This window comes from Hakea prostrata, chromosome 4 (genome assembly GCF_041222555.1).
Source record: "Hakea prostrata isolate BN-2017 chromosome 4, UWA_Hpros_2, whole genome shotgun sequence".
Taxonomy (NCBI): domain Eukaryota; kingdom Viridiplantae; phylum Streptophyta; class Magnoliopsida; order Proteales; family Proteaceae; genus Hakea; species Hakea prostrata.
Window position 1 is genome coordinate 13121066 of NC_142603.1, and position 19564 is coordinate 13140629.

Below are 19564 nucleotides of genomic sequence, written 5' to 3' on the forward strand. Positions count from 1 at the left end.
CAAGTACATACCGTAGCGAATTTGAAAACAATGTAGTTTAAAAGGCGCTGTTAAGTACAATAAAATTGTATCAGTACACAATTGTTAGGTTTTTTATAAAAATCTATATTAAGTTTCAAACTTAGTTTTTGCATTTTTTTTATTTAATTATTTTGTTAGTGTGTGGGCCCATGAATTAAGGGTGGTGATGAGGCACCAAGAGTAAATGAGGCCCTTCATAACCTTGGTTATGAGGCTCTTAATGACATTGGTCATGGTGGTGTAGTGGGCTTATTTGAAGAGTAGAATTTACTTAAATTCTGATTCTTGACCATCAATTCTCATTTCAACTTCATGACCATTCATAGCCATAACCATGAGTGGGGTTGAGATTATTGAATGGATTAAATCCAATTCTTTGCCTTATGAATCATAAAGGGTGTAAGGTGAGGTTTGGGCTTATATAAACCCAACCCTTCCTTGCATGTGTGATGCTAGAGAGACACTCCTCACTCTCATAATATTTGTATTACAAAGTTAATTTATTTATTTGAATTTGTCTAAGTGTTGTGCTCTAGCTTTTGGCTCCTTTAATGAACTATAAGAACTACCTCATATTTTAGTTGGAGATTGTTTTATCTTGGAAGGGGTGGTGCAAAGAATTCCTGGTAGTAGGGTGCATCAATTACCTTAAAGACAGCAGTCAAGGTGTTACTCAACCTCATTGATCGGTTGTTCGTTTGGTTGAAACATCAAGCTCTCCGGATTGACTAAGGATCTTCATCTTTCAATTGTGTTGCAATTTCATTTTTGTATTTTGTAGAATTTGTAATACAATTACCCCCAACATTGATACCCTTAACAGTTGCCCTCATTGTACTTTACTTTATTTCATGTACTTTTTAAAATTACTAATCTAACATTTAACTTTATCTACAATTACTAATGCCCCATACCATTACACTCCATTAGTTTACTGATAATGTTGCATTTATATATTTTCTCAAAATCTCAAAAATAACCATAAGTTTATATGTTTACTTGTTTACCCTTTTGTCATGTTATAATAATATCCTTAATTACCTACGAAAAAAATTAACCTTAAATTCATTTTATTTTCTAAAAATAAACCACTAAATAAAGGAGATATGTGGTTTTTCTTTTCTAAAAAAAATCACCTAATAAAGAAAATATGTGAATGAAAAAAAACTCAAAATATAAATTAAAGATGAGGAAAGATCAAATTTAATTTAAAATAAACAATTAAAAATCACATAATATATGCTAGTCATCGTTACCAAATTTCTATCAATTAACATCTTATATGTTAATTTGTTTGTAAAACTTCCATCATTGTGAATGTAACAAATTAAAATTGAATTTGAGAGTTTCAACAACCATAAGTGTGTGGTCCCACCAATATCCGAATTAAATTCTCAAAATAAAACACAACGCTTCATTGAAAAATAAACCTTACTTGAAAATTAATGTGATTTATATTCTTTAGTATAACAGTAAGACCTTCATTGATAAGTATCAAGTTGTAACAAAGATCATTGTTGTTTTGTTATTTTGTGTAAATTTCAAAAATTACAACATACAAAAATATTTATTTATTTTATCCTAGATCATTGCTCAAGCTGTTTGAACTTAAATTTATACTGCAAAACGGTTTGTTTCCACCACGATGCATATTTTTTATGGAGTTAGGGATAAAGAAGCAATGTCTCAAAAGATAATTCATTCACAAACGTTCTTAATCTAGGTATTCATCACATTTTAAATAGAGACAACTAGTACTCTTTCAAATTCAATTTTGATTATGAAATATAAAATTTTAAGGATATAATTGAAAGTTAATGTGCCAATCCGTATTCTCTTTCTTGTAATCTTGTTGAAATGTGACCTTTCAGTCTTAGGAACCTATTTTTCTAACGATTGCCCAAAACCTTATAAACAATGAAATTGCTACTGATCTCCAGCCAAAATCATAGGACCTATTCCAACAATTGCCCAAAACCTTGTAAACAAAAAAATTGCCAACCAAAATCAAAGGGGTAATCTGAATAGGAGAGCAACCATAAGAAATGACCCTAAGGAGATTTGGAATATTGACATCTTATTTCTGATAATTAACTCAGCTAATTCCTCGTGGTAGTGAGTATTCAAACTTAATTTATATATAATTATAATTTATTTTGTTAATCCTGGATTTTTCGTGTGTGCTTCGCTCCTGCAAATTTAGGTTTTCCTCGATCTCGCTTATGCGAATTTAAGAATTGCGTCCCAGTGTTGCTATTACAACCATTGTAACTTGGGAATGAATGGGCCAGAAGTCCAAAATTAATAGATCTTTGGGAAAATTACGTGATTAGCTGCTTTTGGTTTCCCCTTACAAAAACCAGACACTCATGATTCACTTTACAAAACTAGCTAAAACTAAATTTGCATTTACAAAACTAGTCAAAATAGTATTTTTTTTTTACTTCTTTGGACATTTATACCCTAAAATTGACCATAACGGCGTAGGGGTGAAAATTTCCAAAGGGTATGAAAAAATAATGACTTTCCCCTTTTGGGACAAAATAGTGATTTTTTCGCTCGATGGGATCAATTTTAGGGGTAAAAAATGTCAAAAAAGGTAAAAAATCAATATTTTTACTAGTTTTATAAATGCAAATTCAATTTTTGACTAATTTTATAAAATGAAACATTAAGTGACTATTTTTATAAAGGAAAACCTAAAAAAAGCTAATTACGTAATTTTTCCTAGATTTTTCCCTTATCAAACATTTAAACGCGTTGTTTAAATGACTCGGGCTCTTCTTCCTGTTTTTTTTGGGTGGGGGTTAATTAATACACATAAAAATCGGATTTTGACTTTATTTGGCTGACCACTTTGTCATCTTCGATCCATAATCAACTTATAAATTTCTTTGCCAGTGGCTGTAAGTGTTGTACGAGTTTGATGCCATACATCAAAATCTAACTTGATTCCTACCCAAAAAAGAAAAATGAAAATCTAACTTTATAAGTACTGATCAATTTAAGCATAGCTCTGGTCGAGATTGTGTATGACATTTTTCACAACCAATCATTACAATTGCTGCAAGTGTGGTTGGTTTTTCTCCCAATATTTTTCAGGCTGTGTTTGTTTGAAAATGAAAAAGAAAAAAAAACATATGGGCCTCATGTATAATAGGGTGAGGGAGAAAAAAAAGAAAATAAAGGAATTTTGTAAAAAAGTGTTGTAGATCTTAATTTTTAGTTTTTCACATTTTTTTACAAAATTTTATATATTTTTTAGGGTTTTGAAAAGTCATGGGGTGTAAAAATTAACTGCCACCTCAACAGATAAGTTTTCTTAATTTAAGAAAGCTTATCTCTAACTTTCTCACTCCAAGAAATCAAACTTTAGGTTTTAATGAAAAAAATATGCTTTTTAAATTTTTTTCACCTTTTTTTCCACTCCACATTTATTTCAACAAACAAACGTAGCTTTCTCTATGAAAAATAAGGCCTCTTTTAAGGCTTGTTTGGTTACATGAATTCAGAGATTTCAAATCATTGAATTTACAAATGGAAAATTTATACATGTTTGGTTGTGTGAATCCTTGGATTCATAAAATCTAGAGATTCACATTTTTATACTAAAAACGTGAATATGTAGATTTATGGGTATGATGTGAAATTCAAAGATTTCATCCCTACTATAAAAGCGTTAAACTTGTCAATGCAGGGTTAGTAGAGTGGTAAGATCCATACTTCTTAGTGGAGAGGTCATGGGTTCAACCCTTGCGGACAACAAGCATCCGTCCTGAGGATGAAATCAAGGTGCGCACAAGCTGGCCCGGATGATCCTCATATACCAAAAAAAAAAAAAATAAAAGCGTTAAATATTTGAACCATGACTCCATAAATGTATTTTTAAAATGAATCTATAGACTTCAATCCAAAGACTCAGGCTAACCAAACAATTAATTTTATGAACCATGACTCATAAATTTGAAATCTCTAAATTTTTTAAATCTTTCGATTCAAGTAACCAATCAGGCCCTTAAAGATCTCAAATCTCAAAAAACTTTTCCTTTATTAACTTGAAACCCAGGATGATCTGCCCATTATAAGTTCTGATTAATCTTAGCATTGGCATGATTTAATTTATTTTTTATGGGTAAATGCTCGATTTAATTGAATTATTCAAAATCATTGCAATATTCTTTTTTGTCATCATCAAACTAGTAACAAAGAGTGAATGCCCATAGGCCTAAGGGATGGGAAGGAAGTGGGCCACGGTATGGAAGTAAAGAGATTCAAATTTAAGACTTCATTGATCTTATTGCCTTTACATAAGACACTGTCACCATTATGAATATGGAGCCTCTTCAATCTTCACACAGCATATCCTTTTATTCATACACCCACATTCACATGAGCGTGGGCCCCACACCTCCTAATTTACACGGGTAAACCTACAAGTATATATCTCATTACTCATGTGAGTGTAAGTAAATAGATGAAAAAAAAATCTCCACTGGACCATTATATGAAAAAAGAAAAACACATCCACATATCATTCGAATCTCTCTTTTTTTTTTTTTTTTTTGTAAATAGATTTTCATTCAACAGAACGGGAACAACATGCAGATTTCGACTTTGGATCGAGAATCCACAAAGTGGAATCGGCCAACACGTCCTTCCCGAACAGGACATGGCCTTCCTAGCCAAGCGGTCAGCCGAACTGTTACCCAACCTAGAAATATGAGAGAACTTACAATCGAAGAACAACAACCCCAACTGTTTAATATCCCTTACAATTTCTTTAACCTCCAACGAAGCCGCTCTATCGGAGTTCAACAAAGAAATAAGCTCTTGATTGTCAGATTCCACCAATAAGTAGTCCACACCTTCCCGCCACAATTGCCAAAATACCTTCTTTGATTGCGCGGGCTTCGCCTCCAAGCACTGAGACAAATGGGATCGGGTTTGACACTACCAAAATTACCTCTCCTGACTGGGTCCTGATGAGGAAACCCACACCAGACTTTTCTTCTTTCAGACTTGCATCCACATTAAGCTTAAGGAAAGGGGCTACGGGAGGAGTCCACTTTATATCTTTTTCCACATGATTTAAAGGATTAGGAACAGAAGATATAGGAGTACCTTTACACGCTTCATTGAATATTTGCCTAGTCCTTTGAGGCCCAATGGGCTGTCTCACTAGGTGACCCAGCAACTCCATTGAAGAGGAAATGATTTCGAGCCTTCCAAATGTGCCAACACAAGTATGCTGCCCTACCACCCAGCTCTTGGCCCATCTTCTTGTCATTGAACATTTTTTTCCAAGATTCAATAAATTGGTGGATTTTTGGGTTTTCTGGTGGTTTAAAGTTCAAGAAGGAGCTCAGCCAGACCGCTCTTGCAAAGTTACATTCCAAGAAGAGGACATGATCAATGGATTCCGGTGATTTGTGATTTTCCACATCTAGAGCAATCATTCCAATCTCATGGCATTAAGAATGACAGTCACATGCTTAAGGATCTCCGCCTTTAAATCACGTGGTGAATTTGAGGATACAGTATCCAAAGTATAAACAACATGAAAAAAAGACGCTATCGACCGTATTGTACATGAGCCAATACGAATACATAAACCACACGGATTCAACTACGGAGAAAGTTTCAGTCTCACTTTCAGCGATGGAAGCTCCGAAATCGACACCACAGATCACTCATCCGCTGCTCTCAGTTTCCGCATTTATCCATAAGAACTGGCTGCAATTCACCGCTGAAATATCCAATCGGGTTGAGGAAGGTAAACGTTTCGTCGGTAATGTGGTGACCAATTTGCCACAACGCAGACGTGATCGCCATGTCGCTTCTCTCTTCGCTTCGGTTGCCCATGATATGTGGCAGCCGAAGCATGCCTTCGATATTGCTCTAAACCCTGACTACATCTCGAAGACTCTCTCAGGAACCTCTGTGTACACCGTCAGTAACTCTAAGAACGAGTTCGTTCTTATTTCTGATCCCAGTAGCCTCAAATCCCTCGGTCTGCTTTGCTTTCGTCAAGAGGACGCCGAAGCCCTTCTCGCTCAAGTTATTTTCTCTGCCACTTATATTATGTTTGGTGTTTTCGGTGCATGGTTCTTTCATCTCTTACGATTGTGGTGATTTTCAGGTTCAATTGCGACAACCTGTGTTAGGAAGAGGTGCTCGGGTTGTCCCTATCACTCTTGATCAGGTATCTTATATTTTCTCGTTCCTGGTGTGACCCTCTTACCATGTTCATGGTTCTGGATTTTCTTTCATCTCTTATCGTTTTGTTGGAGCTACTTTCTTATTTTTTTCCAGGTAAACCTATTATACATTATGTGTTTAATAGGATATAAATAAGTTTGAATTTTTTTATTCGTCCAGTTAATGGATCTGACTGGAATTGACAGAAACTGAGGTTTTCTGGATTTCTTAGTAGGCATAGAACTTAACGGGCAATATCTTTACCTGTCCAATTTTTAGTCCTTGTCGAAACTATTGTACAGCACTTACTAGAAATTACTCAGTAGATGGAATAGGGCGTGAAGTTTTGAATTTGGATGCTTATACTCCTGAAGAATATTCTGACGATCATGACAGTGAATTGTGGTGGGTACTGAACTGAAATAGACGTTCATTATTGTATTACTCTTTTGGGAAAAAGTGAGAGAATACAGAGAGAGAAGAAAGGGAAAGATCTTTGGCAATTATACATGAAACTGTTTCATGATGCATAATGAGTTCCTTAAGTAGGTTTAACTTTTTATTTATGGAGTCTCAGGCAGAGCATCACCATTAAAGCTAGCAAAGTAAGAACTTATAGGGCTACTATAGCTGGAAGCTGGGAAATAATATGACTATACTCTTATTTTCGTGTTATTTGGAGTTAAGAATAAAAATAGTACTCTTTTTCTGGTATAACCATTCAGTTTTCTGCATGTATATGACACTTAAACTTAACATTCCTGATTATACATTCTAATTTTTAACAAAATATTGCAGGTCTATATGTTGAAGGTTGAAGGAATTGCATTCCGATTTTTGCCTGATCCTGCTCAAATAAGAAATGCTTTGGAGGTTAGATATTACTCAGAATATAGTGATCAAATCTACCCTCAGATATGGCATAACACAATATGCAAGACAACCAGATAATGTTGATGATAATGATGTTGTAATGAATCTTGATGATATAGTAGAAATTACATTCAAAATCACACAGTTTTCCTGTTAACTGTTCTATTTTCAGATTCCAGAGGGGTTAAAAAGGGGACAATAAATGCATATGAATACTTCCTTGGGAATCGATAGAATTGTTATGAAAGAAGTGTTCATGGACCTGTATGGATTGGTAGATATATTAACCCATTTAATGCTTACCAAACCCATGCAACGTAGGATTGGTTTTGAATCAGTGGTTCCATCCAGTGACTTTCCTGGAGTTGTTATATATAGAGGATTCACCAGTAAGTAATTGAGTTGGAATCTAGGATTCATGAACCACGCAATAGATTGTATCACGAATCATGACAGTCCAACAGAATTGCTTTGGTATTCAGAAAGCACAATATAGCATCACATTCTAGTTGGATTGACTATGATCAAATTCACAATAAGTAAATAAAAATGATGCATGAATTTCATGGCTTTAGCAGTTGTTTTCTACTTTTCTCTATTTTTCTCACTTTTGTTACATCAAATTTGAATATATGATTTGTCATGGACTTTAACTAGGCTATGTGTTGCTTGGTTATGTTAAGAGGAGTAACCTATAATGTTCATGACTTCTAGATAAAAGCCACAGATCTCAGGAGTGGGTTTGATGGAGTTCCTGTTTTTCAGGTATGTTTCTGTTCAGATTTGATTTATGGTGTATACTTGAGTCCTTTTGGTTTGGTGTGTTTGACATTATGGAGCATTGTCGTTTGTTTGTTAAGATTATGGTTTTTGGTTACCTGGACTTGTTGATTGTGGGTTTGTTTGGTTTGCTAGTTCAGACTGTGTAGGGGATCGATAAGAATGCTTTGTGGTCATCTTGGTGTTTTTGTTTTCTGGATACTGCACGCCCATGGCCCCATGTAGAACAGATCCAGATGGAACTTGTGAATATTCAAAGTGGGTGATTGTGTCTATGTTTAATTCTGAAACTGTATGACAAGAGAGAGATGTTAGTAGTTTTTTATTTTCAGGATTGACCATCTCTTTATGATAAAATAGCTGTAAATGCTCTTTGTTTCATTAGCAAGGTCATGCTTGACTTAAGGTTCTAGTGAGTGCAATAATTATGCCTATTGGTGTAAATTTTTACTAGAGGAAATAATGATCTATCTGCAGTTTAGGTATGATTTTTGAAGGTCATATATCTTTAGTGTGCTATCTTTTCATTTTAGCTCTTCTTATTACTATTTTTTTGTTGGTTTTTCTTAATATGAACTCCTGTGATAATGATTATCCTGTCTATTGTCCCATTTTTATGTTTATGGGGAAAACAAATTTTTACTATTCACATTCCCCTGCCTTGTGGCACTTATGGACAGATGGAAGGTCCATAAATGGCTTCATAAAATGATACCCATCTTACTTGTCAAATTGCAAAACCCAAAACAAGCACAGAAAATGGTAATAGAAAAGTTAAAAGTTTAATAATGAATCAATGATTATAATAATGCCATTTCACTATAATCTAGTGGTGTTTCTGTAATTTGTGCTCACATCATATTATTGAATCTACTTGGAGGGTTTTTTTAATAAAATTTTTAAAATTTCAGTAGTCATTTTCTGATGAAAACTACAAGTGGAGTATGCATGGGGTCCTCTATAAAATGGACCTACCCTCTTGGTAATTTGAAGTATGAACTAACAATTAAGAAATGTCCCCCAACTTGTGTGACCTATAAGACCACCTTGTTTTACTTTTTATTGTTGTTGCCTCAGTTTTCCAAATTTAATGTCCATGTATTTTAGAATCTACTAAGGAAATTTGTAGGTTGCTGGAAATCTGTACCTTTTTTGGTGGACTATTGGAAATGTGTACATTCAAAATGATTGGCCTGGTCTTTCTTATATAAGATGGTTTCTAGATAGTTGTTTTTGCTTTGGGGGGGGGGGTGATTCTTTTCAAGAATTTGTGTTTGGCTAGTTCTTGATAGGATTGAATGAATAAAAGAAGGAACATTGTTTTCCAAGTTCTTTAATTCTAGAGAAGGATTTGTATAATGAATCTTGATGATAATGATGGATATTTATTCATGTAATAAGTTACCTGTCTTAGGTTGCACCCACAAGCCTGAATATGATTCACATTACCAATGATTGATTTTGTATTTTCTAAACTGAATGTGGGAATAAATTGTTTATTTGGTTTATACATAAGTGCTGAGAATGGTGGGAGTTGAATAGCTGGATGATGAACTGTAGCCTTCAGGGCGATCTCTTATCCACAAAAATTCAACTAGTTATAGATGATTTCTCAACATATATCAGTACAAATAGTCAGGGATTTGGGTTGGGACCTTTTTCTCCGCATATCTCATGCACTTGAAATTTTTGGATGGGTATGAAGTATAGGTTAACAAAACAGAAGCATAAATTTATGATGGAAATTTACATAGAGAAATGTTTGTCATAGCACTATATTAGAATATTTCTAAGGTACTCAACCACAGAGGGGTTGTTGGGAGAGTTTTTCTTTCTTTCTTTTTTTTTTTTTTTTTTGGGAGGGAATTGTTACTAATGTAAGTCACAAGTCCATATATACCAGTAAGCCCCAAAACCATTCCAGCCGGTTGTGGGCGCCTGGTCTGTGTCGCTTCTTAGCTTTCCTACTAGGGGTCAGCTCTGGTCCTTGCCTTCCTCCTTGCCTTGCTGATGTTGGTGTTTTCTTGTTTAGGGCTACTCCCCGCGTTGAGGGGGTGGGACCAAGGCAGAAGTTTGAAAAAGAAGGGTTTCTGTTTCACATGAACAGTGATGTGATTAGCTGGTGGATGTTGGTGCAATATCCTATTAGAAACTGCTAAGCATTTAGTTTCTACTTGCTTTTTAGCAAGTTATTGCTAGTTTCTAATTTTGGATTAAGAAATTGGCTTAGCTTCAATTTAGAAGTTTCCATTTTGGAGTTTCCTTTATGGCAATTTTATTTTCTACTTTTGAGACTTTCTATTTTGTAAAGCTTTTTGCCAAGCCATAAATGGTCTACATCAATTTTACTAAAATTGAGACTTTCTATTTTGTAAAGATTAGGCCAAACCATAAATAGTCTAAATCATTTTTACTAAAATTGAGACTTGATTAATGGAATATTAATTGCTTGCTTGCAGTTGTTTGGTTTGAGAGAGACTCGTGTCAAATATAAGAGAGCTGGGGGTGAGAGAACCAAAGCTGAGATAGCTACATCCCTAATTCTACCCACTCTTAGACTTCTCCCCTCCCCCTTGAGTCTTACCCAGATTTGGTCTTCCCTTCCATCCATTCACCCTATACTGCATTATCTGGCTCCCTACCTCATCTGGAACCTTCTTGATGTATCCTGGGTTGGGCCCCCCAAAATTGAGCAAAAAATCAGACCCAAAAAGTGCACCTAAAGCTTGCCGAATACCCCAGGGGTATTTTGATCATTTTCCAAGCCCCCTTTGGGGGTCCAATATTGGTCTTGTTTTACTCCCCACGATCCCAGGATCAGGGATCTAACTTTATTTTTTTTATTTCTTTTTATGTTGGAGAGTCGGTTGTGGGTTATTAAGAATTTCATTCTTGAGTAGTAATTAGTTAACTGAGTTTGACTTGGTCCAAGTTGGTTAGTTGAGTCCCTGTTTGTTGAAGCAAATGTTTTAATTAAGTAAGAGTCCATGTAAGGTGGTAGTATCCTAAATTATAAAGGTGACCCACCTTGAGTCCAATTCCTTATTAATTAGAGTCGTTAGTCAGTTAGGATAAGATTTTTAATTTCAAAGAAACCTTTTCTTAAGGAGTTTTGAGTCCAAATATGGTAAGTATCAGTTTGCTTAAGAGTCAAGCTATTTCCTTTAAAAGAGTCCTATTTTGAGCAAGGTTATTAAAACGGCAAAGTGACCAAAGCGATTGGGGATCCGTCTTGGCGATTAGGCGACAATAAAGCGACCAAAGCGGTTTAGTCAATATTTTTAATATAACTACTTTTAAACTAATTTTTAATACAAATACTTTTTATTATAAACTAAAGTACTAAACAAACATTCAACAATCACATTCATAAAAATAAAATAAAAAAAACATTCAAGAATCACAATTATTAAAAATTATCCAAAAAAAGATTAAAAACATCACTTCATCTCTTCAAGCATCATAAGATTCATAACAATAATTATGTAGTATGTACTATATCAGTAATCAATGTGAAAAATGAAAATGAAAGTAGTAACTTTACATTCTTACTTACCTCTATGATAGTGTGATGCCAAATAAGTGTCTTGTATTCTTGTGCATAGATCAGTAATTAGAATTGATGTATCCATTTTCCCCTTTTTTTAACCAAACAGTGCTGACATGATAAATTAATAGATCTTATTATTCCGATTTCCAAGTTGTTGTTTATTTAATGATTCATTGATTATGGCTCATGCTTCACATTCTGTTGCCGATAGGGTTCATTTGCAAATTGGGCCTCGATTCCGAAATGGCTCACATATTTAAATTTATACATGGCATTGTAGAATAAATTATGATTAAAAAAGAAAAGAAAAAATAATATGCACAAATTACAAAATGTAAAAAAAACGGTTACTTTAGCATCTAGGTGGCAAAGCGGTAGTGCCTTAGCAAAAAAGCGGCAAGAAATCAGCCCGTTAGTTAAGCGGCAACAATTTAAGCGATTCAAAAACCACTTTGTTGCCTAGGCGGACGCTTTGATAACCATGATTTTGAGTTGCTTCAAATTAGGAATGAGTTTGAGTCTAATTAGAGTTAGGTAGTTATAAATAGCCTGATTCTTTCTTTTAATTGACAGTTTTTTGATGATTAATGAATTGATTGAGTGGCATTTTGACTTGGGAAGTTGTGGGTATCCCCTTGGGACCCTGCGGCTGGGTTAGAGAGATTTGCCTTCTAAAACTCTGAGATTTCTTCTTTATCTTCAAGCTTTCTAGCATTCAGTCCAGCATTCAAGCACTCAAGATTTTCATCCTCAAGTAAGTAGAAGACCCCTTCCAAACCCTAATCCTCTCCTTCTCTGTCCGCAGCCATCACAGCTCCTCCCCTCAATCTTAGACCTTAGAAACAGGCCCATCACCATTGCAAATCACTTCTTCTCCTTCCCCTTCTGGTCCTGCAGCTTCTACCCCCTCCCTTAGCATTCGTAAGCCCTCCCCCTCTCCTCCCAGTTTCTGCGATAGCAGCAGCCTACTCTTCTGATTAGACCTACCACCTCAGTCTCTCTTGACCCCTTTCTTCCCCTGCTAACATTGCACCCAACTCCTGAACATAACCCCTAAGTTCATTATTCCATTCAACCTATTTTAACCTAATCTGAAATTTCTGCACGTCTTCTTCAACATTGGTATTTCTGCAGATTTTTTGAAATTTCAGAATTGTAGTTTTATTAAGTTCCAACAATTATAAACCATTCTAGTTGAAGGATCATAGTTGAATTCAGTTCTGAAAGGCAGAACCAGCAGCCCTAGCCCTCCTTCCCACCATAGCCAAAGCCCTAAATTGCCCTAAACCCTAGCCGACACACCTAGAAGCCCTAATCAGTGCTGGTTCTTATTTAAGAGGATCCTGGATATCCAACCCTAAAATCCTGGGTTGCATCACTCCTTCTCGTCCTCCTTTGCTTGGAACCTCTCTCGCTCCCTTGGCCAGACTGTCCCTTAGGCCCCTATGTTTTGGTTCAAAGGCCATATTCCTTGCCAAGCATTTTACTACCTGCAGGACCTTTAACCTTTGTCTCCCAGCCCAATCCTTTCTCATCCATTGCCACCTCCCCCACCTCCCCCAACTGTGTCCGTTGCTAGAATGGCTCTAAAGACATTGACCACCTCTCTTTTACCTTCCCTTCTCTTGGTACATCTGGGTGAAGGCCATCTCCTCTATATGGCCTCACTTTAGACGCTCTTTTGGCTTTGCTTGGGATTGGTTATGGTTCTTGAGGATCTTCTCGCGCTCTTCCATTTGTGATATTGAGGCAAGCTGGTCTGTAGTGCAGCTATCTCTCATATTTGGTGGGAAGACAACCTTAGGAGATGGACCTCCAACTCCAGGTCCTTGGCCTTGATATGGAAAGCATCCACTTTGATGTTTCCCCCAGGCTACAGCTTCTCCCCCACCCCTTGGTCTTGGACACCCTAAGGAACAGGCAGATTGTTGTTATCTGGGTCTTGGATCTACTTTGCAGCCCCCTAGTTGGATGTAATCTATTTCTGTCCCCCGCTCCCACTTCCTCTCCCTTCTCCCTTTTGTTTCTGTCTTTGGGTTTTTAGACTTTTAGTATATCAAATTTTCACCCAAGAAAATAAAATAAAAATTTAGTTATTCCATTTGTTCTTCCTTTTTGTGTTATTCCTGGCTGTTATAGATCTTCTGCTGGTTTCCCTGTTTTAAGATTGACTATTGCGCTGGATATTCTAAAATTTAAGAAGTTGAGGACCCAGTTAGTTAAATAACTTTTTGTTGTATCATCTTTTGGTACAATAGGGCTTTGAGTGAATTTTTTTTTTTTTGGGGGGGGGGGGGGGGCACTGTGGATTCTAGGCGTATAGAGTTGGATGGGGCTGTAATGGGGATAGAGTGAAGTGTTGTATGGAGATTTTCTGTGACTAAAATATGAGAAAATGATGATTGAATGGGCTGGTTTGACAGATTGATTTTATCAGGGTTTGGAGCAATCAATTTCAAGAGAAGAGGGTCAAATCTTGGGTTTGGAGAAATCGATCTCAGACTGGGGTGCTTGAACAGCTTATGTGTTCTTCAAATTAATGAAGTGGGAGCTTTAAAGACAATCTCCAGAGCTTCACAGTACGAGGAGTCGACTGGTCCAACCAACCGAATTAACAGCTCTCACAGAATGGAGAAGGCAGCAGCAGCAGCAGCTTGCAATAGCATTAATTTCGAAAATACTTACATTGTGCTGTCCAAGGCGAGGATTTATATATATAGGAAGCTTCAGGCCTAATTCCTGATCCTAACTGTAATAAGAATTAAAAATAATAATAATAAATAAATAAATTATGAGCAAACATAATAACACTGCCTTCCTTAATAAGTCGTGGGCAGTGGGGTGGGGGTCATAATTACAGAGTGCTACTAAGTCATATTGACTACTCAAATGGTTGCATGACAACCATACCAAAAGCAAATAACTTAAATGAACCAGAATTGAACCACTGGTTCAACCAAAATTCCTAAAAGACTTCATAGTAAAACCAAGTCTTGAATGCTACTCTACTAATACTACTTGAACTTCTTTCTGTTGTTCTTAAAGATGTTGGTCTTTGGATTTGCATCAGATCACTCTGGGGAACCTCTGATCTAAATCTTGGGGTGGGAGGACTTGGGTGGAAAGTCATTCAAAGCAATCATTCTGTCTGCCAGTACTACAGGAAATAGTTGGGGATGGTAGAATAGGGACACCGAAAGAGAAGAATAAGCAGAGGAGGGAAGGAGAGTGGGGAGAAAGAAGAAGAGATTAGAGAGAGGAGGATGGAGAGGCCGCATAAGCCACATAGGCGTCATCAAACAAGTTTTCATTCTTTCCATTACCTGACTTTGTTGGTTACATGGCTTGCATATATAGAGAAAAATATATGACTACAAGTTCCAATAATACTAGGATGGGATCAGACTCTATGACTGGAATGGAGTTGAACCATTACGTAGCATACAAAGTGAAACAATAGATTATAGGATAAGTCCAAATAAATAAATAAGCAAACTTCTAGTCGTCTACTGAACCACCACCAAGTCGGAGGGTTGGTTAATTTGGATTGAGAGGGAGGGGAGATAATGTTTTCCAAGATATTCATGTAATTAAAGGCATAGTTGGTGGAACTGTTAACAGTTGCCGGAATCACATGGAGAGATGACTAAGTTCTCAATTGCAGTTGGCTGAAAACATTCGATCTCAAGCACCGTGCTTTTGCATTTGTTATCCTGATTTGGGCTGCAGGGACTAAAGAAGAGTAGCATTCCAAGATCAGAATATGGAGAAAAACCTAAGATTAATCAGATAGAACAAAGTATATTGAGTATGACTAATGAACATTGATCATTGAGAAGATGCGTTACTGTTCTCATTGTCTTGGTTTACGAGGAATAAGGAAATAAGTGGATGGTGCTCATTGAATCAGAGGAGGTTGCATGAAAGTGGAAGAGCTTTTCAAGTGCTGTTTGATTGGATTATACCATTAATGATAAAGGGAATACCATAAGTACGATATACCGGATTTGAATTATGGCAACCCCCCCCCCCCCCCCCTCCCAAAAAAAAAAAAGAAAAAAAAGAAAGAATACATGCAAAAGTTGAAATGAGGATATTGAGATGTATGAGTGTAAGACTACAAAGAATAGACACAGAAATGAGTATGTTCAAGGAAACTTATCAATAGTCGAGCATACAATCACTTTTTACAAGCTCAGAAAACTTTGTTCTAGTTGGTTGGTTCAGAGTTCAGACCTGGAATGAAAGCCTTTGCATACATCATTAAGAAGTCTATAGTACATATTTCAGGTGGTAACGAGTTTCTAGTGCATATTATACATGGTAAAAGGATGTTGGGGGGGGGGGGGGTCAAGGATGACTTATGTCAAAATTATGAGATGAGACATTAACGTATGCAAGCTTACTTACAGAAATCTGGTCACATAGTGGAATTGCAGAAGAGTATTTTGTGGCCAATCTCCAGTATTGCTACTCATTTGATCGAGTTTAACAACATTTAGTATCGGTGGCCACTAACCTTCCCTAGAGAGCCATATGGAATTCAGATCTGGCACCCCTGTGCGCCCGCGCCCGAGGGGGGGGAGGGATAGCTCGACACCACACATAGGTTGGGGTCCACCTCTGAGATGTGGGATCCATTAGACCATTGTGTGGTGGGGAGTTGTCACCTCATTTCACTCAAGGGCAGTGGACGAAATTCCATGGGAATGGTTTCATTTGTTTACTTGAGCAGTTACTTTATCTCTCTCTATCTTTGTCTTCTATATTTGGTCTGCATTATCTCTTTCTGTAGGTATGCCGTCTAATCATATTTCTTTTCTTGGTTATCCCCAGTCTGACCTCTTGGTTGTGAAGAAGAGGAACAGGCGTTACTGCCCGATATACTTCCAAAAGGTTGGTAGCTGGTTGACCTCCCTGCAGATGTTCTGTTTCTAAGACTGCATCATAATGTAAATTCTGGTGATGGATTTTACCATTGGTTGTTTCCTTCTCAAGCAGGAAGACATAGAAAGAGAACTGTCAAAGGTCTCAAGGTCATCCAGGGGATCCAGTATCTCTCAGCACATTATGGTATGACTGTTGATGTCCACCAAATCATTGTTGACCCTTAAATTGTATGCACTGCATAGGTAGTTAGCTTTCATTTAATTGCAACATGTTCATAGAAAATCTATTTGGTAGTTAGGTAACCATTTTAGTCCTGGTAGTTTTGTAATTTTCCAAAAACCTCTCAGGGGAAAAATCTTTTTGTAACATACAGGAGTGGATTTAATCCTGTGCATTACTGCTTTTTACAGGTTGGAAGTTTGGAAGATGTTCTGAAAAAGATGGAGGTAAGGTTGTATGTGATTGGCTTAGAGTTTGTATATATTCATTCAAGTCGTAAAATAGGTAATCTTTTTTAATGCAGTTAAACAATAAGGGTTCTGGCTGGGAAGATCTTATATTCATCCCCCCAGGTAAAAGCTACTCCCAACACTTTAAGGAAGTTGCAGTAGCATGAGACTTTGGAGACCAAGCCTCTATGTTTATTGGAAGTAACTGCAGTTTGCCAGCTCTCGAAGCAGGTCAGCTACGATGAGAACTGAATATAACAATAGAATCTCTCATACAATGTGATACATATCAACCTGAGGCTTTATCCTCAGTGAAGAAAATGGTTTCTTGACATTCAGATCGTTGACTGGATATTGAATAGATTCTGCAAAAAGAAACGCTGCTACGGTTTGATCTGCCACAAGGTCAGTAAATCCCTATGGACCCACCCTTAGAAGGCTCCGTTTCATTAACTAGTATGATGGATTGTATCATCAAACATTATTAGTTTCTTTTTGGCCATTAAGAAGTGTACCAAGAGGTTTCTTCACTGATACACATGTAATTGCCTTCTTATCAGAGGTGAGCTGCTCTTTTTTGGTTTTTCATACAATTCTCTGATGAAATTCGTCTTACTGTCCTTCCAAATCTTGTGAGTTGTGACCAGTGTTCAGTGGTTCCTGCTCGTAAGAAGTAATTTTGAAAAAATACTTCATCTTATGATATTTTTGCTTCTCTTATATTGACTATCCAGTCTTTTGATAACCTCAATATTTGGATCCATGATTACTGAGCCAAACTTCCCTTTCTCTTGTGGTGGAGCTAAAAGTAATATTTTGGGGAGCACTAGAAAAATCATGATGTTCATTTGTATCAATGGTTTCAAGCAGTAGGATGGGTCGATAGTTGTTGGTAAATGGTTAGGGGAAGTTAATTGCAAATGGATCAAGTTTGTGCTCTATATGTTCGACAGAGGGTTTCCTGTGTTGTTCGTCGTTCATGCTTTTTAATATAACAAAAATGAAGCGTCTGTGCATGGACCCTTTTATGCTTGCTTTCTAGTTTCTGTTCAAAATATGTCTTAATTGAATGATGGCCGCCCAGTTTAGCTTTTGCTTTTGGTTTTTCCTTTTAGTTCTTTGAGCAAATTGCACTAACACCTCAAAATGTGGAGGTCTTAAATCACTGACACTCCACTTTATGTTTAAAAAGAACAGAGACCCAAATTGGATTTTCATTGGATATAATTGTCCAATTTGTCACTGAAACCTTTCAGATACTGTCTATTTTAAAAAATATCCCTATAACAAACAGTATCTGAAAGGTTTTTTGTGACAAATTGGACAAATATATCCAATGAGAATTTAATTTTGGGGTCTCTGTGCCTTTTAAACATAAAGTGGGGGTGTCAATGCTTTATGGCCTTCATTTTGGGGTGTCAGTGTAATTTGCTCTAGTTCTTTTGACGTAGACTTTCCGACTCTTTACCGAAATTTTCATTTCAAACAAAGTGGTGTTTAGGTGTAATACTAAACTTTTATTCTATTGTGTTTGTTGGTAAGCAATTATTATAATCTTTTAGAAATGGAAGCCCTAATGCCAAATCAATATAAGAAATGCGTTGATACATAGCTCTGAAACAAAACGACCGTTGGACCACAAATGTGTCTCAAGGACCCCAACCTCCACCCATCCAAGTCCTTACTACTGCATTAATGTTTTTATCCAAGTTGTTGAAAGAGAACCAAACGTGTAATATATTTGAGGGAAAATTTGTTAGCACACTTGTCTCCTTCTTTAATTCCTATTTTGGCTCATATTCTATCTATAATCATTGAGCTTGAAGTCTATAATTTAAGATATGATACTGCAAAACTCTAGTTACTTAGTTTAATAAAACATCATGTAGGACTCCCAGTTACTTAGTTTAATAAAACATCATGTAGGACTCCCTTGTTTAGAGACTATGACTCATGACAGCTAATTTAAGTATCTTATTTCTTATCTATATATATAAAAAGTAACACAGGAAATTACAATCATATAACACAAGAATTTTTACGTAGTTCATTTGAAGATTACGTCCATGAGTAAGCAACAATGCTAGTTTCACCATGAGGAAGATTAAGGGAACACAATCACAAATACATTCTTAAATTTGTTTTACCCTTGCAAAACGTGAATACATCATTTATGACAGAATAGAGAAATTGGTAATCAAAACCTCGAGGGGTGAATCAATTATAAAGAACAATCTCATTTAGGGGAGGGTCTCTCTCCTAAATGTAATAATGTCAATCTGGTACCATATTGGTGTACAAATCTTGACCTGAAAACAGAATGATTTCAGTTTTAGGTACTGAATTACTGAGTTTTATCTTTCCTCCCAGAAATTCCAATCATTGCGGATTTTCTAGCAAGGAAAGCCCTCTTAGTTATTGAACCAACGAAAATGTTGTGTTCCTCTGAGTGGTTATTAGAGCTTTGCTCAACCACATTATCTCAATAAATTGCTTTCTTACCAAAAAAAAAAAAAAAATACTGAATTACTAATACAATAATGTTTTACGTCCTTACCTGCTCCCCAATTAGTTGAGATGCGTGTAAGTTGGCTAGTGAAAAAAATAAAGAAAAAGAAAAAGATTCCTACATGTAAAAATGGACAAAACACCCTTACCAAACCTTTTAATAGCAGAGGCAGACAACACATTGATTCAAAGATAGATGACTTGCTGGCTCTCCACGCAACGTTTAGTTTTAGTATTTTTACTTTTTGGTTCTCTAAAAAATTTTCATCCATCAACTGAGTTCTAAGATTTAAGC

At 36.2% G+C, this 19564-nt stretch overlaps 1 protein-coding gene across 3 annotated transcripts; it reads left to right on the forward strand.

Annotated features, from left to right (window-relative positions):
• Positions 1-5650: 5650 nt before the first annotated feature.
• On the forward strand, positions 5651-17966 carry TIC22-IV (Tic22-like family protein). 3 transcript variants are annotated; one of them, XR_016172882.1, is made up of 9 exons: positions 5651-6078; positions 6161-6223; positions 7018-7092; positions 7807-7857; positions 16259-16318; positions 16424-16495; positions 16723-16758; positions 16836-16992; positions 17101-17966. XR_016172882.1 is itself a non-coding variant. In XM_089152326.1 (8 exons), the coding sequence occupies exons 1-8, from the start codon at positions 5680-5682 to the stop codon at positions 16926-16928; spliced, it is 849 nt and encodes a 282-aa protein (XP_089008452.1). In that variant the 5' UTR covers positions 5651-5679; the 3' UTR covers positions 16929-17963. The 3 variants fall into 3 exon arrangements, 1 of the variants encoding a protein (XP_089008452.1); XR_016172883.1 differs by having other exon boundaries at positions 17124-17966; XM_089152326.1 differs by having other exon boundaries at positions 16836-17963.
• Positions 17967-19564: the final 1598 nt, after the last annotated feature.